At 39.0% G+C, this 23,983-nt stretch overlaps 3 protein-coding genes across 3 annotated transcripts; 2 read left to right on the top strand and 1 right to left on the bottom strand.

Moving 5' to 3' along the window:
* The first annotated feature begins 786 nt into the window (after window positions 1-786).
* On the top strand, window positions 787-6,853 carry LOC114531531 (catenin beta-like). Its single transcript, XM_028553141.1, has 11 exons — window positions 787-947; window positions 1,855-2,106; window positions 2,212-2,371; window positions 2,520-2,585; window positions 2,714-2,892; window positions 3,072-3,292; window positions 4,012-4,193; window positions 4,355-4,669; window positions 4,842-5,240; window positions 5,320-5,586; window positions 5,802-6,853. Exons 2-11 carry the CDS (start codon window positions 1,862-1,864, stop codon window positions 6,030-6,032), a joined length of 2,265 nt encoding a protein of 754 aa, XP_028408942.1. The 5' UTR covers window positions 787-947; window positions 1,855-1,861; the 3' UTR covers window positions 6,033-6,853.
* A 2,324-nt stretch (window positions 6,854-9,177) lies between these two features.
* LOC114531640 (homeobox protein goosecoid-like) lies at window positions 9,178-12,405 on the bottom strand. The gene is made up of 3 exons (XM_028553255.1): window positions 11,844-12,405; window positions 10,428-10,615; window positions 9,178-9,595 (listed from the first exon to the last, which is right to left on the bottom strand). Exons 1-3 carry the CDS (start codon window positions 12,106-12,108, stop codon window positions 9,461-9,463), a joined length of 588 nt encoding a protein of 195 aa, XP_028409056.1. The 5' UTR covers window positions 12,109-12,405; the 3' UTR covers window positions 9,178-9,460.
* Window positions 12,406-12,602: 197 nt separating this feature from the next.
* LOC114531605 (eIF-2-alpha kinase GCN2-like) lies at window positions 12,603-23,937 on the top strand. Its single transcript, XM_028553216.1, has 22 exons — window positions 12,603-13,203; window positions 13,815-13,927; window positions 14,012-14,114; window positions 14,273-14,458; window positions 14,672-14,743; window positions 15,119-15,314; window positions 15,381-15,535; window positions 15,765-15,878; window positions 16,523-16,672; window positions 17,064-17,128; window positions 17,307-17,418; window positions 17,491-17,591; window positions 18,057-18,345; window positions 18,476-18,609; window positions 18,970-19,309; window positions 19,603-19,818; window positions 19,890-20,140; window positions 20,289-20,400; window positions 20,803-21,850; window positions 21,996-22,471; window positions 22,859-23,155; window positions 23,409-23,937. Exons 1-22 carry the CDS (start codon window positions 13,108-13,110, stop codon window positions 23,649-23,651), a joined length of 4,869 nt encoding a protein of 1,622 aa, XP_028409017.1. The 5' UTR covers window positions 12,603-13,107; the 3' UTR covers window positions 23,652-23,937.
* The last annotated feature ends 46 nt before the right edge of the window (window positions 23,938-23,983 follow it).

Genomic DNA, 23,983 nt, shown 5'->3' with positions numbered 1-23,983 from the left:
GTTAATTAAGAAGTGGAAAAGAGAATTTTATGATTGTTCTTAAAAGGAACACTTGTATGTTGAGGAAAACTTGGAGTACGTCTTATCCATTCTCATCCAGTTATTACCACACAGCGTGGAATTCATCTTTTTCAATTTAAAACTGCCTTTATTTCCTTTACTGACTTTACTGTCCAAGGTCGTGTGAACGGCCAGTTTAGCAGGTTCTCTAATTTCCGAAAACGATTATCTGTCGATGCTATCGCTTAATAGCGAGTTTGAACTTCAAAATCCTAGAAAGTGAGAATTAATTTCCGCTGGTTTCTTGGAACAATCCTTACTGTCATAGTCCTGCTATTGTAAAAGTGCAGTATCAATTCTTGCCTAGGCTTTCCGTTTCGGACATGTTTCTACCCTACCAACCAAATAAAAGAAAACAGGAAATGTCGTGTAGCTGCAGTACAATTGTAAATCATTACGCCTTCAGGGCATATCTCGCACTTTACAGTCTTTTGCAAAAATTGTAAGAGTCTTTATGTAACATTTCAAAACACTTTCTTCGAGTTAGGCATAGCCAGTGGCAACGAAAACTTTAAATTCAAGCAATTGTGCGCTCCTTTTTCTTGTTTCTCCTGCTAAAGAATGTGCAGTTGCCAAAATTCTGAGCTATTGAAGGTTTTGTTTATGAAATGCGCCTTTATTGACTGGTTGATTGAAATGCAAATCTGCATTCGCATTCCAATCTCCGCTCTCGACCAATCAGATTCGAGAAGCTCTCCGCTGTGGTGACGTATATGTGGCTTCTTCCCATACAACATCGCTTCGCCCTGACATACTTGAGGCGAAAATATATTTATATAGTTTTGATTGAATATTTTGAGTAATAGTCGGGCTGTAACATCACAATTTGGCAAAAGGAAGGCAGCCCAGATACGGAACTTCGTCCAGAAGCTTTTTCCCGGGCATAGGTAAGTGTTAAAACGACGAAAACACTAAAGATTTCGGACCTGAAAACGGAATACGAAGGATTGTTCGTAGACGCTATATGTACAAATACCTGATGTTTATTTGTCGTTTATGACCTTTTCTCGTCCGAAATCGTTGAGTGGTAGTCACATTCGAGTGTAATAAACATATTTTACCTTATCTGAAGTCGAATACGGCTTTTTTATGTCCAGTGAAATATGTTTAAAAACAGAAATATGGAGTAATCTAAGTTGAGCATGGCCGGTTTTTTCACTTGTATTGTGTCTACTACGCAGGACATGATATTCGCCTTTCAATGTATGTTTTCCGCCGTTTATAACTCAATATGAAGAGCAAATCATTGTGGAATTTACATCGTAGTAAATTTTAACGAAATTCGATGAAAAACATGCGTTTTATGGGAGATTTACATATCTTTACACCAACAAAGCCCACCGAAGTAAAATATTGGCTTCTTTCCGACATTCGGTGTATAATTAGAATTCCAGAGGCGTTCGATCGAACTGTTTCGTATTAAATAAATGTATTGCAATGTAGCATTTAATTCACGTTCTTTGTCCATAAAAAGATATAAGTTCGAATAAAGAACGGTAATTTTTTTATTTAAAGTTATCATTGTTTACACATTGCCAACTTCGGTGAGTGGCTTGACCTTAATTTAGCCTGTTTACACCGTTAATTTTTGTGGGTTTTGCTGGTTATTGGAAGAGTTATTCATGGTAATGATGTTAATTTTACGTTGCAAACTGCAAAATCATTACATTTTTATCAAGCAGTAGTCTCTTTGGAGGGGTTTCAAACATGTCTTTCAAACGTTTTATTGTTTATAATTGCAGCAGGGTGTTGGGAGAAAATTATTGATTTTGTGTTGAAATGTTTCTAAACCAGGTGAAAGATGTCGAACTATATGCAGCAAGGTGGTCACATGCAATATGGCCAGCAAATGGGGAAGGATGAACAGAATGCGATGTGGTATGGCCAACAACATGGTTATAATGTTGACTCTGGCATCAACAGCGAACACAACACAGCACCATCATCATTGCATGGAGACACAGAAAACTTGCTGTCGACATTAGATCAAGAGTTTGGTGCTCAAGGAATGGCTGACATGAACGAACAGTTCACCACCAGCAGAAGGTGAAGTATCAGTAAAATATTTATCATATATTGCTTTAAATCAGTACATACTATCTTGCAGTACATGGTGGTTAGAAACTAATTGAATTTAATGCTTCTGTTTAGCTTGAGAATTCGGCATGCGATGTTTCCAGAGATTCCAATGGATGAGGGATCTAATGTGCCCATTCCTCAGATGGATCCAACAGCAAATACGGCAGTCCAGCGTTTGTCCCAACCATCACAAATGGTGAAAAATGCTGTTGTTGATCTCATCAACTACCAGGTAGTTTGCCTTTTTAAACCGTGATATTTCTGGTAAAATGTTGCCTTTTTCAATGATATCTACTTTGTACTTTTGAATTTTTTGAGATTACTGGAAAAGTTACCATAGAAAATGAGAAAATACTGTAACTCAATTTTTTTATCTATAGGATGATGCAGATGTGGCAACCAGAGCCATCCCTGAATTGACAAGACTATTGGCTGACAATGACCCGGTATAAACTGTATCCATTCTACCACCCTTGTTTTACAAAAATGTAGCGCCTTAATATTTTTACTCTCCTTGGAAAAAGGTCTAGCTAAATCATCACTAAACTTGTAACTAAACTTGTAAATTGTTTAGGCTGTTGTTGGCCAGGCTGTGTCAATGGTACAAGCGCTCTCAAAGAAAGAAGCAAGCCGTCATGCTCTGGCTAATTCTGGCCAACTGATGGTGTCGCTTGTGCGGGTCATGGACACATCTGGTGACGTTGAGACAGTTAGAGCTATTGCTGGTACATTGCATAGCATCTCTGGTACCAGGTATAAATACCATTCTAACCAAAACTTTTCTGTAGAAATGGTTTCAAAATACCTTAATACTACTCTAGGACTTTATACCAACGCATTTTATCTAATCTCTGCTTATACTATTACATCAACAGTTAATCACAGTTGCAGGTTTGAAACTGAGAAATTACTTGTTAATCTATAATTCATAGGCAAGGGTTGCTGTCTATTTTCAAATCTGGAGGAATACCAGCTCTTGTGAAGCTTTTGGGCTCATCCATTGAGTCAATTGTGTTCTATGCAATCACAACATTGCACAATTTGTTGTTGCACCAAGAAGGTGCGAAGATGGCTGTTCGACTCGCTGGAGGATTGCAGAAGATGGTTGCACTGTTGCCCAGATCCAACGTCAAATTCTTGGCCATTGTAACAGGTGTGTAATGAGGGTAACATTTTTACTTTTGTTTAAAGGGGAAAAAAATATTAATGATTTTCATTATCTTTGGGTAGAAGATAGAATAATTATGTAAGGAACTAGGTAATATGAATAGTTATTGAACCTTTTTACAAACTCTAACTCTAGTTACAAACTCTCAATTCCTGATCAAACTTGTTATGTTTGGGTAGAAAATAGGATAATTATGAAAGGGTTTAGGTAATATGATCAGATGCATGGTTACCTGACAAATTATGAAACATCTTCATGGAGTATCCCTAACAAACCTAACTCTAGTTACAAACTCTCAATTCCAATGAGGTTTGCTCCTTTGTCAATTTTTGTGGTACATATTAGTGACCATGCATAAGTATCAAAATCCACCATTTGCGTTCACCCATTTTGCTTGAGGTGGTTGCATATCTTATGAAACTGCAGTAGTGGTCGACGCACGACAGGCAGGGGAAGAAATTTTGATATTTGACCAATTTTTTTCCCGTAATTGTTGTGCCATATCAAAATACGGTTGTATCTACGGTTGTAATGTGCTGTCAGTCATGTTATACAAATCAAACTGCCGTGACAAAATAAAACTTGTTTTGTAGAGAAGTATGTTTGCATGTATCTCTTGCCAAGTGGTTGTGAAAGTTTTGCTATTTGGCATTTGTTTAAAATGGGAGTCCAACATTAGAGAGATATTCACTCTATATTTCTAGACTGCCTTCATGTCTTGGCTTATGGCAACCAGGAAAGCAAGTTGATCATTTTGGCTTCCGGTGGACCGGCAGAACTCGTCAGGATTATGCGAAGTTATAGTTACGAAAAATTGCTTTTCACAACTAGCAGAGTTTTGAAAGTTTTGTCCGTGTGTTCCAGCAACAAGCCAGCGATCGTTGAGGTGAGTTTAAGTTATACATAAGAGCATTCGTAACTAATTACTCGTTCACATCTATCAAAAGATAAAAATCGCACATAACCCAAACGACTCTTCGCTTTTTTAGTAAATCCTACTTTCAATACGATCCAATGATCCTGATACAAATCTTTGTTTATTTTAAGGCGAATGGTATGCAGGTGTTGGCTCAGCATCTTGGTTCTCAGAGCAATCGTTTAGTGCAGAATTGCTTGTGGACACTGAGAAACATGTCCGACGCTGCAACTCGTGTGGACGGTTTGGATAATCTGCTTCAAATGCTGATTCAGTTGCTATCGTCGAATGATGTCCAAGTGGTCACGTGTGCTGCAGGCGTCTTGTCAAACCTGACGTGTAACAATCCGAGAAACAAGCAGATTGTGTACCGAGTCGGCGGGGTGGAGGCCCTCGTGAGAACCTGCGTTCAGGCGGGTGAACGAGAAGAGATTACCGAGCCAGTAGTAGGTGGCATTTTAGAAGAACCGATTTATATTTTATGTACATAGTTGCTCCTGAGTTTGGTCAAAGTAAAATCAAGGCCATCTTGAGATTCAGTTGAGCACCTATTTCATTTAATTCCCAGCTTTGTTCTTTTGTGAAACAGATTTCTAAAATCCTTCTCGACATTTCTAGGTTTGCGCGCTTCGCCACATCACGAGTCGTCACCAGGACGCGGAAGAGGCGCAGAATGCCGTGCGGGTCCACTATGGTCTGCCAGCTCTCATCAAGCTGCTGAACCCCCCATCTCGTTGGCCTTTGATCAAGGCTGTCGTAGGTTTGATAAGAAACCTTGCGCTTTGTCCCGCCAACCACGCAGCAATCCGCGAGAACGGTGGCATTCCTCGCATGGTGCAACTCTTAATGAAAGCCCATCAAGATATTCGCAGGGCTGGTGGCCAGCCGTATGCCGTAGACGGCGTCAGAATGGAGGACATTATTGAAGGAACTGTTGGTGCTCTTCATATTCTGGCTAGAGAACCAAACAACCGGGCTGTCATTCGTAGCCTGATCGTGATCCCATTGTTTGTGCAGGTAAGTTTGTTTGAAAAACCAGCAACATCTGAAGTTACATCAAATTACACGAAATTACATCTTTATCGTTCCTTTACAGCTGTTGCAGTTTAACATTGAGAATATCCAGCGTGTTGCCGCGGGTGTGTTGTGTGAACTGTCCCAAGAGAAGGAAGGTGCGACGATGATCGAGGCGGAGAATGCTACAGGTCCATTGACCGAACTACTTCGCTCAACAAACGAAGGCATTGCCGCGTACGCTGCCGCCGTTCTCTTCCGCATGTCTGAGGATAAGCCACAGGATTACCGCAAACGATTGTCCGTTGAACTGAGTTCCCTCTTCAAAGATGATATGCAGATGAACGAGGTAGTGTATATATAAAATCTGCGATTTTCTTCTTTTGATAGATGTGAACGAGTGAATTAGTTACTGATGTTCAAATAACAGCTCCTATTCATCAGAGGATTCGTAACTAATTACTCTTCCACATCTATCGAAAGAAGAAAATCGAAGCAAAATTCGCAAGAACGCGATGGAATTTTACACGCTTCTCTTTAACACTCCACTCGTCCTTTCTTTAGCAAATGATGGGAGATCACCACCCAATGGATCCCAGTTACCAAATGGATCCATACATGCAGCAGGGTATGCAACAACAGGGTGGTTATCCAGTTCAGCATGGTGGCTACCAACAACAGCAGTATGGTCAACAGCAGCAGCAACTATACCCTAACCACGATCCTAACTTTGGCTACAACATGGGCGGGCATCCACAATCTGGCCAGCAGCAATGGTTCGACTCCGATTTGTAAGATAAAGAAAAACACTGCGCGCTGATATACTTTTTATTAAAAATGTTCATGTCAAAAATAGACGTAACAAGCATGTATTTCTATGTATTCGATGGTGACTAGGATGGATTTATTTCCATCACTAGTCCACTATAAGCAATATTCCTCGTATATATCGCGGTGGAGTAATTTGTAAGGTTGTTTGTTTATGTTCTTGAGCTCTTTATACATGCCGTTTAATAATTGTCGATTCGTTAATGGAAAAATTTATAGGTGTGGGTGAAGTTTTGCCCACCGATTTTTCTAAAGTTAAATTTAGCTAACGCGCGTCGTCAGAATGTCTTAGTACATGTTCATGTGTGATTCGTTTGTATTTGCATTTGAAAATAGTTCAACGGTAGTTTGTGTATCTTATCTTTCATTTCCAAATGTATATTTTGTATTCAATATTCAATACTCGACATTCAAGACACTATTCGCCTCCAACAGGCATATTTGTATGGTAGGAAAATTGACACCCAACCAATTCAAGCTGGATGTAATATAAAATGGTGAAAAAGCCCTGTGTTTTTCTAAGCACAGCTTTGTAAACGACTTACTGTAAGAAATTTACCCAATTTTGACAGCTTGATACCATACAAGGGCCGATGGTGTCTCCTGACTGCTTGCAAAGTGTACGTAGCTAGCTAGAATGTTAAGCAGTATTCTTTTTTTTTCTTTCAAACTTAGTCCAAGTAGAATAATTTTACTTTTAATGTACACATTTGCATTTTCGAGTATAGTATCATGTAATTGTATGGATTTTAGCGTATATGAAAAATCTGAAAAAATGTACAAAAATATGGGTAGTACGTTTCGTGTGCGTGTGTTTTTTATTTCTACTCGAACGAATGGACAAAAAGAAGTGTCACCCATGACAAAATTCGCGAGCGTGCAGCGAATTTTGGGACTTTAAATGAGCATAAAGTCGGTCCAATTCAATGTGGGAGTTTTGGGATAAACCCCGCTTGAAAAATAACATTTTTTCCTCTGGTGGTGCCCAGAGGCCGCTTAAAACACAGTTAAGAATCTAAACTCCATTTTGCGTAATTTAATCCGTATTTACACTGATTCGCCAATTCTGTCACTAACTATAGTTAAAACTTTACCTTTTTGTACACCCGCCCAGCTGTTTTATGGTTGAGCTTGTACGTCTCATTTTGGTGGCGTTGAATCCAATTCAAACAAATAGATTATGAGATGTTGAGGTTTATCATTTCATTATCTATTTGCTTGAATTGCATTCTCGCAACGTATAAGCTAGGCTGGAGAAGTCCCTTTAGGAAACTATTCAATTTTAAAATTTGAATATGGCTTTTTTAGTGTGTATGGACGCAGCCACATAGATGTTGAAATGATGTATGAAATGTTGCCATCGATGCATTCTTGGTTACAACGGTTTGAATAGCAGTGATATGAAAGTACTTGTACCGTGTCGTACCAGGTATGTACAAGTTTATTGCTTTAGCATCCGTTTTGTCGTCGTCGTCACATTTACTTCCATTCGGTGACCCCTCATCACCAGGCCCACGCTCAGATGGGTGAGAACCCCACCCAGATATAAAATTACAGCAGTTTGAGCATCTCCTGATCCTGCATGCGACAGCCTGAGTTATCGCCTGATAATTCAGGCTAGTTAGTCGACCTTGGCATTGCATTTAACAAATTTTACGCGCATCGATAGTTTCCCACGCTGGAGGCTGTATGAAGAAAGGTCCCACCGCAATAATCCTGCGTGTTTATGTCGAGACCCGTAGCGTTGATGTTTGGAGTTCATACGCGGTGCTTGCACGTTCAGTGCCGAAACTGCTTCCAGAATTCGTAAATCCTTTCTGTTATCTTTGCTGTTTTTAATGAAAGTCGAAATTCATGCACCTTTTGCGGGACCTTTGCAAAGGGAGCCTCTCCTCCGGTCGGCATTTGGTCTGTCTCGGGTCACGATCCCCGGTGATTCAGATTAGATTCGGTAGAACCTGGTATATTGGAATCATAACACACAAGATTATCCCAAAACGATAATCCATTAAGCAGTTTAGGGCGTATATTGGCAGCTAGGGGCAAACACGATTATCCTCGGATACACCAGGGGTCGTCCATCTCTTCCTTTCGCAGTAATCCGTGATCGGATTACACATCTTCCGGCTTCGTGTTTCTCTTGGCATCGAAAAATACGAAAACCCCTGCAATTTCCTTGTGTCGCGCTTTTTTCTCATCCGAGTTTTCTCGTTTTTTTCCTGCTGAGAAATCAAGGATTAGCACTTCCCACCCTCAGGAAAGCAATGTAAATTTATTTCTCGTAGATTTTGCCAACTCGCATCACATTTTGCTAATGATGCATCGTGTACCTTGTCAGAAAAAAAAACAATTAAAGATACGATAGAACGAATTAATTAAAGCTTCTGACAGACCGTTCTGGTTGGTCTACATTACCCAGTACATGTGCTCACCTTCTGTCGAAAGAGCTGAGAAATCACGATTCTATGCTGATAAACTTATTTAAAAAGGACACGGATTTCTATCCTAAGTTTCAGTTCTACTTCATTTCAAAGAAATACGCAGCTGTAGTTTATTTACGCGCATTTTTGTCGACATACGGAACGGTCGTGACGTGCATGGTTGAGGAATTATAGCAATTAAGGATGGAACGTGTTTTACGCATATTTTTGTTGCTCAGGAAATGCACCTCTGTCAATCACTAAAATCGTCGAGAAAAAAAACTTGACTGCGTGCACGCTATTTATGCTAATTTAAGACGCATCGACCCAGACGCATATGATTAGAACATCGGCTGCTGATACCACTTTTTTTTTCTTTGCTCAAAATTTGCTAAGCAGTTTATTTTTGTCGAAATTGCCAAATTCACTCAATTCAAGTGAACCGGCCTTCGGTTCTACTACGAAGATTTCTTGCAGGACTGAGGGTTGCATAGCTTGGCTATCTTGGTGGATATAGCCTATAGGCGCTGTTACTTGCAATCGAGGCATATGGTTCTTAACCTGATTTGTTTCATTAATTGCAACACAATCTAAATTGGCATCAGATAAGTTGATTTCAATACCACAGGGTCATTCGTAATAAGATTGATTAACAAGAGATATATTCGTGTGTAACAATTATTTTTATCGAGCAAATACTGTACAAATCCATACATCTTAACCATATCTAACTTCTTTTAACTAATTATAATATTATTACTTAGTCTTTTTGACCAAAAACTATGTACACAATTCTCCTGGGCTTATGATAAAAGCCATCTTGTTAGTTTAACTTTGTTCAAAGTGTTCATCACATCGTTATAAAACCTCTTGCATTTGAATGGGATTAGCTTTTGATCAGGAGTTAATTTTCTTCACTTGCTCAACCGGCAGTGCGACAACAGGCCATTTCGGGAAGCACCGAGACTCATCTTTTTAGCTGTCATCTTCGTCTGTCTTTCCATTTTTCTGTTTGTCCACATTTTCGTCGTCTTCCTTGTCTTTTAAGGACTCTTTATTCGCAGCCCTTTTCAATTTACGAGTTCTCGCACGTCTATTCTTGAACCAGACCTGTGAGACAATTGAGAGATATCTCCATGAATTTTGGCATCCTTTTATTAGCAGGTTATTCAAGGAAAATATGCAGCAACGTTCTCATTAACTTGTTATTTTCGGAATGAAAAAGCCGGGGGCGAAACTTTAAAGCATTGAAGATTCCCCCAGGAAATTTCCCCATCAAACATAAAAAATCTTATGAGGATCGAAGATCGCTCTAGTAAAGTGGAATTACATCAAGTCTAAAACAAGCCAAGAAATAATGGCCGAAGTATAATTTGGTACATATGAAGAGCATGTTGACATTCGTAATTTGCAGTCTAGGGGGTGTAAGCGAATTTAATTTACCCCTAATGCATCGTTCGGTCCAAGCTGTTTTTGTGTGAATTATTTCAATGAAAGTGCTAAACGTCTTCTAGTCCTTACAAACCTCCTAGGTAGGCTCCCCTACAACGATAATTGCTCATCAGTTTATATTTACCCTAACCAACAGATAATTTTAAAAAAAACGACATCTGATTTGTGAAATTGGCTTATTGTATTATTGTCTGGAGTTTTGGCGAATTGTGTGGTAAATAATTCGGAATGGTTGTTTCGGAATAGTTTAGGGATGATTTTTGGGAATGATTGTCTATCGATTTGCCGTCTTCAGTCAAAGAATCCCGCATCCTTTGCGCCAGTATGAAAGAGATTGTATGGCTGTTTTGCATGGTTAGATAGCTCTTATGCACCGCTCAAGGTAAAAGTTTAATGGGACCCATCGATGTCCAGGTTTGGGTAGAAAATGATGAATACATTCACCCTGCATATATAAGAGCATTGTTCTCAAAACCGTATCGAGACTCACCTCGACCCTCTCTTCTTGTAATCCAGCGTGAAGAGCGACATTCTCCCTTTGATACAAATCTGGATACGGGGTAGTCCTGTACAGTTCTTCCAGAAGTTCAATTTGTTTCTCATTGAAGATGGTTCGATATCTCTTGCGTCTCTTTCGCGTCGCAAGGGGAAATGGTGGAAGAGAAGTCTCTCCGTTCGCTAGTTGAGAAAAAAAATGGTTGATGGTTTTAAACCGATGTTTACCAGCTCTATTTTCGTTTGCGTATAATTGGCATCGGTTCGACGACCAAAAATAGCAATTAAATCTCTTGGTCGGTTTATGCACCATAAGCATATAATCACCATGATCCCCTTAATCGGACTCAGAATATTATTAGAACTGCAATGATCCTTGTAGCAGGAAATTATTGGTGATGTGATATTGTGAGAAGTCCTCCTACACACAAGCATGAACAAGTTTCGAGAGCGCCTCTCAAAAATATACGATAATGTCCATCGAAAAAGCACTAGTTCTCTCAGACGGATACCGCGTAGGTGAATCGCGTAAAGCAATATGTTGAAACCCGTGGAATTCCGGATTACTCATTGACAAAATTATACCTCGATTCATAAAAGGATTTCAAATTAATAACGAATTAAAAGTCAGTTATTTTTGAATACAGAGATTATATGGTTTAATTGCGCACAGTAGAAAACAATCACACGTCGTTTTTGGAAAGTGATTATTTTCTCATACGCGTGTCATGGCCGTCAGTGTTCATGTACAAATGCTGGAAGACAGAAACCTGTCTAAAATCCCTGCTTCTTTCGCCTAAATATATATATAATTCCTTAAAGTCACCAATTGTCTGCGCATTCTTTCGCAGCAGCCAGCCATTCCCTGATTGTGGAGGCACCCATCTCAATAAAACGAGTATAAAACTCGCGTTTAAACAAATAACTCGCGGTGATGTATAATTGTTCTGTACAAAAAAATCCCGCTAAATCTTTACTGTTTTGCGACAGAAATTGTACCAGAGATTTTAATAGGTTCATAACGTAATTTCCCGCTGAATTTTGTAAAATTGCAAAGGCAAATTTGAAAGTTTGCAACAGATGGTGAATTGTATTGCTAGCCCCATTTTGAGGTCAATATTGGCAGGGCTCGTAAAATCTCGCAAAATGGTGTAAGAATTACACACATTCGCGAGAATTTCATATCAAATGTTTGAGGAATATAGTACGATTTACCATGAATTCCGTTGCAATTTTTTGTACATAGAATCTTTCAAAAACATGAATTTACTGCACCAAATAGAGTAAAAACATTCATGACAAGATGTAATCATCACATCTCAAGTTCCTGACAAAACTTACGTTGCAAGGATTTCTGACATAAAACGCTTCACAGAACTTTTCTACTCTGCGAAATGAAACATAAACTTACCTCGGTACTGAGTCATTGGTGTGATAATCAGTGCTGGATAAGGCTGAACGTGGACCGAAGACATAGGCTTGATAGGTCTATAAGTGGGTTTTGCGAGAATGCTGTCGATTGAAAATGACAACGCCATAACTGATTTTCTTTTCAAATGGTCCTTAAGTCTTTCGAAGGCTTTCTTGCCGATGTGGTTTTCTTGTGTTTGTCGTAAGGCAGTGTTTGGTAATAACAGATGGTCGGCGCTACAGCCGCACTGTTTGAGTGTGGTCATTAGACATGAGTGGAGTGTCTTAACAAGATTTTGATATTTATCTCAAGGAAATGCGAGTAATCGCTACGTCATTGGCAGATTATTTGGGCGGGCAATCCCTAACACGATACATTCTTAGCATCACGTTTGAGACGTTGTTTACATCGTAACCTTAGTTAACCGGGTGAAGAACAGGATACTTTAAATTGCTCCCCTACGAGGCGCTGGGCAGCGTCCATTTAACTGACAGGACCTCTTTTGTGATACTTAACATGATCATATCTTGTTGATACTGAAGGTGGAACCTAAGCTACACAACAATAGTTACTTGAACATAAACATTTTCTTAATAAAATATAATATAAATTTATCATTTTAATTTAATAGCTCAAACAACTTTATTTAAATAACTTTATTTCCCTTATTTAGTTCTAAACTGTACTTTTTAGATGTCCGTTAACTAATCTCTACCCTAGAACTGTATCACTAAAAGAAAAACCTCAACTAAACTAACCTTATTTACACTGGATAGCTTTATTAGGTCTTAACTGTTCATTTAAGAGGTGCAGTAAAGACCATTTAGTATTCATTCAGTGTTGGTTTCCTCCACTTAGATCTTTCCTTCTTTTTCGCAGTGAAAAAACGGTTCAACTCTGCGTTAGTAACAAAGAATGTTGATTACATAAAGTACCGCACCTTCCGCTTATTATTGCGGGCTCGATTTAAAAAAACAACAACAAATAATACTGTAAAAAATGTAAATACAGCACTTTTTTCAAAGTTTTTTGTTCAAAAATTAAAATTTTAGCCTGTTTTGAACACGAAAGGCCATGAAAAGTGCGTAGTAATATGAAGACTGCTGAATATTAGACTTGTAAGTTAGCTTACTTCAAAATGAAAGACTGAAAGATATAAAGCCGTTGTTTAATACAGCAACTTTTTTTCATGGAACGATGCTATCAATGGTGTTTTATCACGTTACATAAAGACCTTCAACCTACACCGTAATACTGTGAGAAAATGGGCGACAGTTTAAAGGAACGGCAAGAGAATGAGGTCGAAGTACTCAGAGCCATTTTTATGGATGATTTCCGTGATCTTAATGAAGGAAATAAGGTCAGGGATCTCAAGTCTGAAGACCGCGTGGTCAATTGTTCATTATTTTGTGAATTTTGTGTAGAAATAATCCTATATTTAACGGTATAAAAACACACAATTACTATCACTTTATCACCGAATAAAAACACCTAGCATAATTATTAGAGATCTAGTCGAGGAACGTGGCTGAAGTCTTTGTCGCGTTTATGCAAACTTTGGCAAGGTGATGACTATGGATATCTTGCATATTCAAGCAGTTGTCAATATTAGCATCACTTTGTCAAGTGCCACAACCATACATCTCAAAAGATTTGTATATGATGAAGCCATTGCGACAGCAAATCTCAGCTTATAGATGGTTTGATAAACTTTGCCAAGTTCCAAAACCTAATGTCTGTAACTATGTTCAGAAGTGTCTAGTTGATCAGACAATGAGCTACTGTAAATCAGTCAAATTATTTGTCATTACATGAAACATGTACAGACAATTTCCAGTATAATGTAAAAGTGCAATTTATAGTAGAATTGAATGAAAGCCAATAATCCATCTAGAATGATTAATTATTTTTCCTTTTTCATCCAGAATGATGAACTTTATACTGTCATGTATATATGTGTTTTAATTATAGGATATTTCTCCACACATTTCATTGAGATTGCAGCCATGTGAAAGTATGGGAGAGAACAAATCTTATGTCTCGTTAGATTTAGATGTTAAGTACCGTGAAGAATATCCCAACAGGTAATTAAACAATTTATAGATTAGCAAACAAAGGTGATATTTATCCATTTGACTTCATTTATATATTAATTTATATGTGGCCAGGTGTCCTGTGTTAAAACTTGAAAATGCAAAAGGCCTTTCTAATGACAAAGTACTTGAGTTGGAAAAAGAAATTCAGTGTATGGCAGCCAGCCTTGTTGGAGAGGTAGATAAATTGATGTTGTACACTACTGTCCAAAATTTGTCCTTTGTTCTTATCATTCTGGTCTAAATAGAGCTTTCTCAAAATGTTTGTATTATAATGCTTGCTTATCAAGTTTCCTCGATTTGATCCAAACCTTGTCTTACTGATCTTTTCCGCAGGTGATGATTTTAGAACTCGCACAACATGTTCAAAGTTTTCTTCACAAAAACAATGTTCCTCCGCCATTGTCCTTCTACGAGGAAATGATGGCGAAGAAGAAACGAGACAATGAGGAACAGAAAGCCTCTGAGATGGAAAAGAAAGAGAAGGAAAGACAAGCAAAAGTTATTCAAGTTGAAGAAGAGGTTGGGAAATGAGTGATTCCAAATGTTGGAAATTGATCTAATGATTTAAGAAGAGTGAAATTCTCAGCCACAACTAGAAGAGTTCTTAGAACAGTAAAACTGCAATGTTTGCTTGTAAAGTTTGGTAAAATGTGGGAAATGGCCTGTTGAGTTTGTAGTTACAGACAAATGAGTTAAATACAAACACCTGTCTAAATTTTCTTTCTAATACAGGAGCAACAAATCAGAGAGGAAATGATGAGAAGGGACGAGGCTTTAAAGAATCTGAAAAGACAAAGTCTTAAGGTGTGAAGTTTGTTCTGCATGCTATTCACTTGTGAAATTGAACCTCTAGGAAGAACAATTTCAAACTTATGGAGTTATCCAGTATAAATAAAGTTAGTTTAGGTTGCCTTCTGTAGTAACACTGGATCAATAAGAGATGATCCTTACTGGACCTCTAGGAAGAATAATTTCAAGCTTATGGAGTTATGGACCTCTAGGAAGAACAATTTCAAACTTATGGAGTTATCCAGTTTAAATAAAGTTAGTTTAGGTTTCCTCCTGTAGTAACACTGAATCAATAAGAGATTATCTTTACTGGACCTCCAGGTAGGACTGTGTTTAGAACAGAAACTCCTTACGTTTCCTTAGGTTTCATTGCATATTAATTTTTTTAAGGATAAAGAAAATCTCAGGGTGGAATTGCTCTCTCAAACTGTTTCTGAATCAGTTTTGGAGAAATCAGAAGATAAACCAGCGCGGGAACGTATCAAGAGAAAGAGCAGCTCCGAAGATGTCGTGCCTTACGACGGTTTACGGGTTGTCACGTTTGAGAACAAGAAACAGCATATTGTTCATTGTGGCAAGTGTTTAGGTGAGGGAAACTCTTTAACATCCTCGCCAGAACTTGTTTGGTCTTGATTGCATTTTGTGTCTCTAGGGTCTGGTCAATATGGTTCTACAGTTTTCTGTGGTCTGGATATCGTTACTGGCGGTATGGTGGCGATGTCTGAATGGAGCTTCAAGAGTCAGACTGTACAAAAACGGCCAAGCTATGACAGGGCGAAAATTGAGGATGAAAAACTATTGAAACAGGTCATTATCCACTCTGCACATTTGGGATAACACAGCTGTGTCCCAGTATTTGTCTTGCAGGCTGTTACAATATGCATGCTTTATGGTCATTTGAGCGACCAAATAGTGACCACGTCTCTTGGTTTGGTAGTTTCTTGTTAATTGTCACCGTTTTGAGCTTTTTCAAACCCAAAATCACGTTGCCTCTTTCCACAGTCAATATTAACATAGTTTTGTCGTATTTTTCAAGGTTGCCAGTATAGAACAGGAAATAAACTCGTTGATTACTAGAGTCAGTCATCATAATCTCGTCCATTATCTTGGAACAACGCAAGTGCGCAAAGAAAACACGCTAACATTGCAAGTATGTTGTATCTTAATATTATACCAAGTTCAAATAAGTTAATTTAGTTTAGGTTTCCTCCTGTAGTAACACTGGATCAATAAGAGATGATCCTTACTGTACCTCTAGGAAGAACAGTTTAGAACTGATAGAGCTATCCAGTATAAATAAAGTTAGTTTAGTTTTGGTTTCTTCCTGTAGTAACACTAGATCAATAAGACATGATCCTTACTGGACCTCTAGGAAGAACAGTTTAGAACTGATAGAGCTATCCAGTATAAATAAAGTTAGTTTAGTTTGGGTTTCCTCCTGTAATAACACTGGATCAATAAGAGATGATCCTTACTGGACCTCTAGGAAGAACAGTTTAGAACTGATAGAGCTATCCAGTATGAATAAAGTTAGTTTAGTTTGGGTTTCCTCCTGTAGTAACACTAGATCAATAAGACATGATCCTTACTGGACCTCTAGGAAGAACAGTTTAGAACTGATAGAGCTATCCAGTATAAATAAAGTTAGTTTAGGTCAGGTTTCCTCCTGCAGTAACACTGGATTAATAAGACATGATCCTAACTGGACCTCTAGGATGAACAGTTTGCACGATAGCTAGAGCTCTTCAAACCTCTTCACACATTATTTGATCTTTACTTTAATGATTTATGTAGATTTTGACAGAATTTGTGGCTGGGGCTTCTCTGATGAAAGAACTTCTTTCCGGCGGTCTTGGAGTTGAAATCGTACGAGATTATGCACAGCAGTTACTGGAGGTTTTGGCATACCTTCATGGAAAATCTATTGTACATAAAGACATCAGGGTGAGTCGATTTCAATATCAAATATTTCCTCCACTTACAACCATTTCTGGTCAAGATGTTCAAAATTCTGTGATGGCAAACAGATTATCCAAAAGTAATCGGTACCATCAACCAAACATTTTTTCGATATATAGAAACTGATTTCTACCTGCAAAATTTATCCGATTCGATTATATTATGGGTTTATCAGTTCAGATAGAAACATGATACAGTAGTTTATATTTTAGCAGAAAATAGGTACTGGAGATGTCTCGTCTGTGAGATAGTTTCCGAGCTTCATCTAATGTAACCACTGACCTAAATTACCTATATCTAGTATAGGTCAGTGTGTGTAACCAATGTATTCTATGATTTAGTTGTCTTATTTCTTCAATATTTCCCAATTATTTAGTTATCCAGCGTGTTCCTGGATCAAAATAAAACAATAAGACTTGCAGACTACAGTGTTGGCAGAAGGTATGTATCGTAGGGGTACTGCAGTAATGGCCAGTTTTTTGCCACAGGTAGTAAATAAGTTAACTGCCTCAAAATACGCAAAAGAACAACTTCTCGGCGTTACGTACGTTGTAAAGGCCTTTGTAAGGTGAATCATAGTTCTGTTGACATGATTTCCTGTTTTTGCTTCCTTGTTTAGATTACGCGACCTTTATCAAGTTTACGGTGAAAAAAAGTTATCGAAAAAAGTGAATGCGAATGAAGCAAAGAGTTCCCAAAGGTCTACTAAGCGAAGAGACATCGTGAATTTGGTAGGCATTCATTTTTCATTGGAAACGTTGTGTTATATGAGGAATTCATGTTATAATTGTCTTCAATTTAAGGGTCTTCTGATGTTGTCATTACTAGAAGGTGATGTTGTCAATTCCGCTCCTCCCTCAATCCCTCAATCATTTCCATGTGAACTTCAGGATTTCTTCGCCAGGTAATGTATGCCGACTGATCATCAGTATATCCCTGTTCCTATTTTTCTTATCCCTCTTCCTTTCTTCCTTTTTCTCTCTCATCTCTCCTTTCTTTACTTTTTTCACTCCCCCCACCTATTATTTTTTACCCCTCTATTTGCAGTCTTACCTTCCCCTTCCTCACTCCTACCACCCGCTTCATTCATCATCAACTATCAACTAACTTTCCCCACTTCTTTACTTCTTCTATTTCCCCTCCCTCCCCTATCCTTCCCTACATCTGCTTCCCTAATCTTCCCTACCTCTTCCATTTTTACTTCCCCATCGTCCCTCCCATTCTTTCTATTTTTCCCTACCTCTTCCATTTTTACTTCTCCATCGCCTTTCCCATCCTTCCCTATCCTTCCCTATACTTCCCTACTTCTTCCATTCTAACTCCCCCTGGCATTTCCCATTCTAACCCTCCTTCTCAACCCTTTCAACAGATGTCTATACCCCGACAGTGGCGAGCAATTGTCAGCAGCCCAGCTCCTCAACCATTCCTTTATTGCTCCCTCCACATTTGTGAGCAGCTTGGCAAATAATGTCATTCCAAATGGGATGGAGAGTGACAAAAATCAGTCGTGTCAAGTCAATGATACCGGAAACTACGCCGATAACTCTGTCAGAGAAATTCCGTTCTTGCGTGCGAGTGTTGTTGGAAATTCTCGAGTGAGAAACGAGTTTGAAGTCCTACAGTGGCTTGGGAAAGGAGGATTTGGGTCTGTTGTGAAGGTAAGCTGTTGTAAATGCAGTCGCTAAAAGCTAGAATTATTTGTAATGCACTTGGTTTTGTAAGTCAAGTTGAGGCCTATTGATCCAAAGTGGAATATGATATGATAATGTCAATTTGTTGAATTTATAGGTGAAAAATAAACTCGACGGGTGTTTTTATGCAATCAAAAGAGTCCCGCTAAATCCGAAAAGTGTTCAGTTTAATCGAAAAATAACAAGAGAAGTTAAGCTGTTGTCTCGACTGAATCACGAAAATATTGTCAGGTAAGGCCCGTTTACCTTGCGGTTTTTGCTGCGATTTTCTTCTTTTGATAGATGTGAACGAGTAATTAGTTACGAGTGCTCTGACGTTTTAGAACTCTTACTTGAATATCAGTAACTATTTCACTTGTTCACATCCATTTCACATCCATATTCAATGTAATAAGTCAGGTTTTCTTTTGTTGTAAAACTGGGTCAATAAGAGACGATCCTTACTGGACCTTCAGAAAAAACAGTTCGCATCTGATAGAACTGTCTTTTTAAGTTAGTTCAGTTGATAATTCTGAAGTATATCCAGTATGGAACCATTGAGAACTGTTTGACACATGCAGTAATCTAAACCTGTCAGTTGGTCTTTTCCAGATACTACAATTCGTGGATCGAGGTGGAGGAAGCGCAGGATGGCGATAGTTCGAGCAGTGAGACAAAATCTAGCGTTCCTGAAGCAAGACAAAAACCGTCTACAATCGAGGATAGTTTGATGAAAATGAATGATGTGGAAGCACCCAGTATTCGAGCCAGCATCGAGGATGATGGTTCTTGGCTGAGTGGAAACATTGAACAGCCAGAAGAGAGCAGTTCCTCCAGTTCCAGTGATGAAGAAGAAATTCTTCTGAGAGAGTCGTCTGAGGATATTATGTTTACATGGAACACAATGGAAGAGTCACTCATACAATTTCGCAGTTGTTCTCTCGCTGATGTGGTAGGTAACATCATTTCCACTATCAATAATAAAATATGAGACACTTTCATATTAATGTCCAAAAATTATTCCTGTATTGCATAAGGTCAGGCCTAAGGGTTGGACTAGGCTTTGGATTAGTCTCCTGCTTAAAATTAGATTTGATTTATTTTAGGATTAAGATTAACTTTATTAGATTGTCCACATGAAATTGACCCGATTTTAAATTACTATTACCATTATGACATGCCATTATAATTATGATTACAATACAGAGCGTATTTGCTGACATATCAACATTATCACTTATGTAGGAAGAAGAATCAGATTTTGAAAGTGAGGAAGAGACATCGCCGACTGAGTCAAGTCAAGATTCAAAGCCTCAATTACAATGTCTGTACATTCAGATGGAGTTCTGTGAGAAGAGCACTCTGAGAAGTGTGATTGATGAGGGGCTGTATAAAAATCAACAAAGAATTTGGCGATTACTTCGCGAAATAGTGGAAGGTTTAGTTCATGTCCATTCCCAGGTAGACTCCTTTGATAGATTTGATTATTTTGACTATTCTTTCACTTTGATTTGACTCTTTTTATACACCAGGGAATGATTCATCGTGATTTGAAACCTGTTAATATTTTCCTCGATTCCAACGATCGCGTGAAGATTGGAGATTTCGGCCTGGCGACCATCCACCCGTTCACGGTTCCCGTGGCTGGTAGTACCAGTGGTACACAAGGCGTCACTAATAAAGTTGAGACTGACAACGCACCATCACATGAGTCACTCACTGGTAAAGTTGGCACCGCATTGTATGTCAGTCCAGAGCTTGGAAACGCGTTCAGGATGACAAGGTGTGACTTGAACTGTTTTTCCGAGGAATGTCATCACGGGAGAGACTCCCACTAGCTCAAAAATTGCTTTCTTCTGAGACGTCGTCTCATAGTGTCCAGAATAACTTTACTTAACAGGATTGACTTTCTTACATTTTCAATTGTTCAGGTATACTGCGAAAGTTGATTTGTACAGCCTAGGGATTATATTCTTTGAGATGTGTTACAAGCCTTTGGAAACAACGATGGAAAGAGTAAAGATTCTTGGGGATCTACGAACGGTAAGTTATAAATTGTATTTGGTGTTTTAATTTATTTTTTTTAGTCATCTTTATCTCCCACTTCTCTGTCTAGCACCTGATCTTATCTCATTTCATCTCCCCTCACCTTTCCTTTCCTCACTTCATCTCCCCTTACCTCAAGCTACTTTTCTTTATCTTACCTTACCTCACCTCATCTCTCTTTACCTCAACCAACCTTTCTTTACCTCACCTCACCTCATCTCACCCCATCTCCCCTCCCCTTACCTCAACCTACCTTTCTTTACCTTATCTTACCTTACCTCACCTCACCTCACCTTACCTCACCTTACCTCACCTTACCTCACCCTACTTTACTTTTATGAATGCAACCACTCATCTATAATTACTATGTACCAATCCTTTTTCATTCATATCAACCAGGAGAAGATTCTGCTGCCGAAGGAGTTTAATGAGGAAGAACGCCTCAAGAAACAAGCTGTGATCATTCGCTGGCTTCTCCACCACAACCCAGACGAGCGACCCACCTCACAAGAGCTCTTAAAAAGCCAACACATTCCACCCAACATCGAAGATAACGAACTGGAGGAAATCCTTAACCACACTCTCGCCACCACAAACTCCACTCGCTATCGCACGCTGATCTCTTACGTAATGAACCAGGAAATCGCGCAGAATAAACTAGACTTAACCTACGATTATGAGATCATCAAGGCACAGTTCAGTGGCAAACACGCTGTGGTTAAACAGCTGGTAAATCACAAGCTGGAAGGTATCTTCCTACAGCATGGCTTTCACATGCTAAACACCCCTTTACTCATTCCAAAGAATAAGGTTTATAAGCATTCTGAGACCTCGGTAGTCGTCATGGATCATAGCGGTGCAATCTTAACCCTTCCGTATGACTTGAGAACTTCATTCGCACGTTACCTTGCAAGGAATAATTTCCCGCCCGTCAAAAGGTATTCCATAAGCAACGTCTACCGAGATGCACGAATACTCGGCGTGCATCCACGAGAGCATTCCGAGTGTGTCATCGACATCGCCACGAGCTCCCCGTGCGATCTTGTGCCGGATGCTGAAATACTGTACACAGTCGGGAAAATTATCAGCGATTTTCCGTCGCTCGTTTCACGGAATTACTATGTACGAATAAACCACGCAGTCTTGACAAGATCCATTCTGGCGATGAATGGAATATCGGAGGATAAAATTCTAGAAATTATTTCTCTTTTACAAGAATCCAAGGGCGAAGTGGACCGCCTGCAACAGTTGAAGAGATTCTTGCTAAGTTCATCTTTTTCTGAGGAAGATGTTTTAAACATATGCAGATGGTTGCTGATGGAGACTCCATTGGATATAGCGAGATCATCACTCGGACACATGGCTCGTGGCCCACGCACGGCCAGTCATAAGATATCAAACGCTCTTCAAGAGTTGGAAAAAATTGTGAAGCACGCCAAACGTCTGGGTAGGTTTATATCGTAAACGTAGGTTTGCAAGTCAGTGCTTGACAGATGGGTTCAGTTTACCAGACTCTATAGTTAATAGTGAGAATAATTCCAAGCTGATGCATCATGATGCTGGTATTTCATATTCTAAATCCTTTGTTCCAGGTTTGACACTCCAGGTTAATCTGTATCCCAGTCTTGTTTACAACATCCAGTACATGTCTGGAGCATTGTTCCAGTTTGTCGCCGAGAAGAAGGGAAAGGCAAAAGCCTTCGATATTCTTGCCGCCGGAGGTCGCAACGACAAACTCATATCCATATTCTCAGGTGTTCGCGAGCTTCCCGCGGGATATGGCGCGGTGGGCGTCAGCATCAACGTCGAACGAATCATCCAATCGGCGATGCAGGAACTCGATGACGTCATCCTCAATACATGTGACGTAATGGTCTGCGCCGTCGGGGAAAACCCGATGCTGAAGGAACGTAGTGACTTGGTGGTCGCCTTGAGAAATCAACTAGGAATCTCTGCAAGTATTTCGTACGAGATGCTTACCGATGAGATGTTAGATTATACGCAGGCTTACTGCAAAGAGTGTGGAATACAGTATATGCTTATTGTGGAGGAAAAAGCACCTACAATAGTAAGCTAAACGGTGTTAATTCAGGGTGTCTCAAGAAAAGTACCCTCTTTAAAATGTTTGAATTCGAATACCTTTCTATCATGAAAACTAAAAAACATCCCAACCCAGCAACCTCCTTCCCAGGGTATTCGCTTTCTTGATTTCAAATGGGGTACTTCTAGCTTTGGGAACCCTCTATAGTCAGGGGGACGATTCTAAGATCGAACGAGGAATGTTTCCAAATGGAACTCAAAACTTCTAGCAGCAATCGAACTGTAGATTTGGGTGCCAAGGCAGTTTTTTTGAGAATCGTTTATATCCATCTTCATTCTCCTAATTTGACCCATAGTTTATTCTAAGTTTGTATTTAAAGTGTCCAGCATATTTCTATCTCTTTGCCTGATAAAGATACGAATTGTTGAAAAAGATAAGGAAATCAAGGGGATCGAAGATCCTGTTGAATATCTAAAGCTGAAATATCAGGAACCGACTGAAAACAGCGACCGTGACCCCCCGGTCCACAAAGCAGCGACAACCTCCAACGAGAGTAATACCCAAGCACAGCCGAAGTTCAATATTGATTTCGTGACGCAAGAGAAATTGGAGAAAAACACTAAGAGAAGATACGAATCTCATATGAAATCTAAAGTCACAAACATGTTGCAGAGTTTTGGGGGTAATAAAAACTCCTATTGTATCATTGGGGTAAGTTTAAAAAGGATTATACCATATCTCCTCGTTTCGACTTTCCATAGAAAACTGAGACAGTTAGCATCAAAGATATCTCAAACGTGGTTTATTCTACAATAAACTGTCATGGTTGTCTAAACTACCTGAAAAAGATATCTCAACCGTAGTGGTCCAGTGTAGGTAGTATTCTACAATAAACCATCTTAGTTTCTACCAAATCTACCAAAGTTGATATTATTCATTGCTAATCGTTTATCGTCCCAAATAGGTCGACCTGCCAGTATCTGTTTTGAAAAGTATAGCAGTGTCACTGGACCTCAGCGACAGCAATAGCAAAAATAAATTCAACGCAAGTGTTAAGATGATTTGTGAACAGTTAAAGCAGATCAAACACCGACGGCATGTTCCATATGTATGTGATAAAATTTTCGAGGAAAAAGAAAATATGAAAGTACCCATAATCTTCCTCTACAGTTGCCATGAGGAGCAATGTGTGATGATGCAAGTTTGAGATCTGGGAGATATGGATAAAGCCAGTAATTCAGCCAATAAACAGCCTTGCACTGTTTGCTGAATGCATCATCTCAATGCAAGACCACCACTGAATGTTAATCGTGAATTTGTAAATGTATAAATACTGTAAACTTTAGTATTGCCAATAGTCAAATTTTTAGAGAGATTGGTTTTTATCGCCAACGAATGACGACCACTCTTGAATTCTCAGATAAGAGAATAAAATCTATAATAATCTCTATGAAAAATTGAAAATATACTGAAGAACTCCCCCCTAGCGTTACTGCATGTACTCGGTTGCAGGGGGGGGACTTCAATCCTTGAGTCATT

The sequence above is a fragment of the Dendronephthya gigantea genome, unplaced genomic scaffold, assembly GCF_004324835.1.
Source record: "Dendronephthya gigantea isolate DGI-Jeju-01 unplaced genomic scaffold, DenGig_1.0 000073F, whole genome shotgun sequence".
Taxonomy (NCBI): Eukaryota; Metazoa; Cnidaria; class Anthozoa; order Malacalcyonacea; family Nephtheidae; genus Dendronephthya; species Dendronephthya gigantea.
This window is presented reverse-complemented; position numbering and strand designations above follow the sequence as displayed.

Coding starts and splice junctions, on each gene's coding strand:
- LOC114531531 (XM_028553141.1), top strand. CDS start 1,862: ATGTCGAACTATATGCAGCAAGGTGGTCACATGCAATATGGCCAGCAA. Junction 3,293..4,011: donor ATTCTTGGCCATTGTAACAG/GTGTGTAATGAG, acceptor CTATATTTCTAG/ACTGCCTTCATGTCTTGGCT. Junction 5,587..5,801: donor ATGATATGCAGATGAACGAG/GTAGTGTATATA, acceptor TCCTTTCTTTAG/CAAATGATGGGAGATCACCA.
- LOC114531640 (XM_028553255.1), bottom strand. CDS start 12,108: ATGACCACACTCAAACAGTGCGGCTGTAGCGCCGACCATCTGTTATTA. Junction 10,616..11,843: donor ACCAATGACTCAGTACCGAG/GTAAGTTTATGT, acceptor TTTCTCAACTAG/CGAACGGAGAGACTTCTCTT. Junction 9,596..10,427: donor TACAAGAAGAGAGGGTCGAG/GTGAGTCTCGAT, acceptor ATTGTCTCACAG/GTCTGGTTCAAGAATAGACG.
- LOC114531605 (XM_028553216.1), top strand. CDS start 13,108: ATGGGCGACAGTTTAAAGGAACGGCAAGAGAATGAGGTCGAAGTACTC. Junction 13,928..14,011: donor CGTGAAGAATATCCCAACAG/GTAATTAAACAA, acceptor ATATGTGGCCAG/GTGTCCTGTGTTAAAACTTG. Junction 14,115..14,272: donor CAGCCAGCCTTGTTGGAGAG/GTAGATAAATTG, acceptor TCTTTTCCGCAG/GTGATGATTTTAGAACTCGC.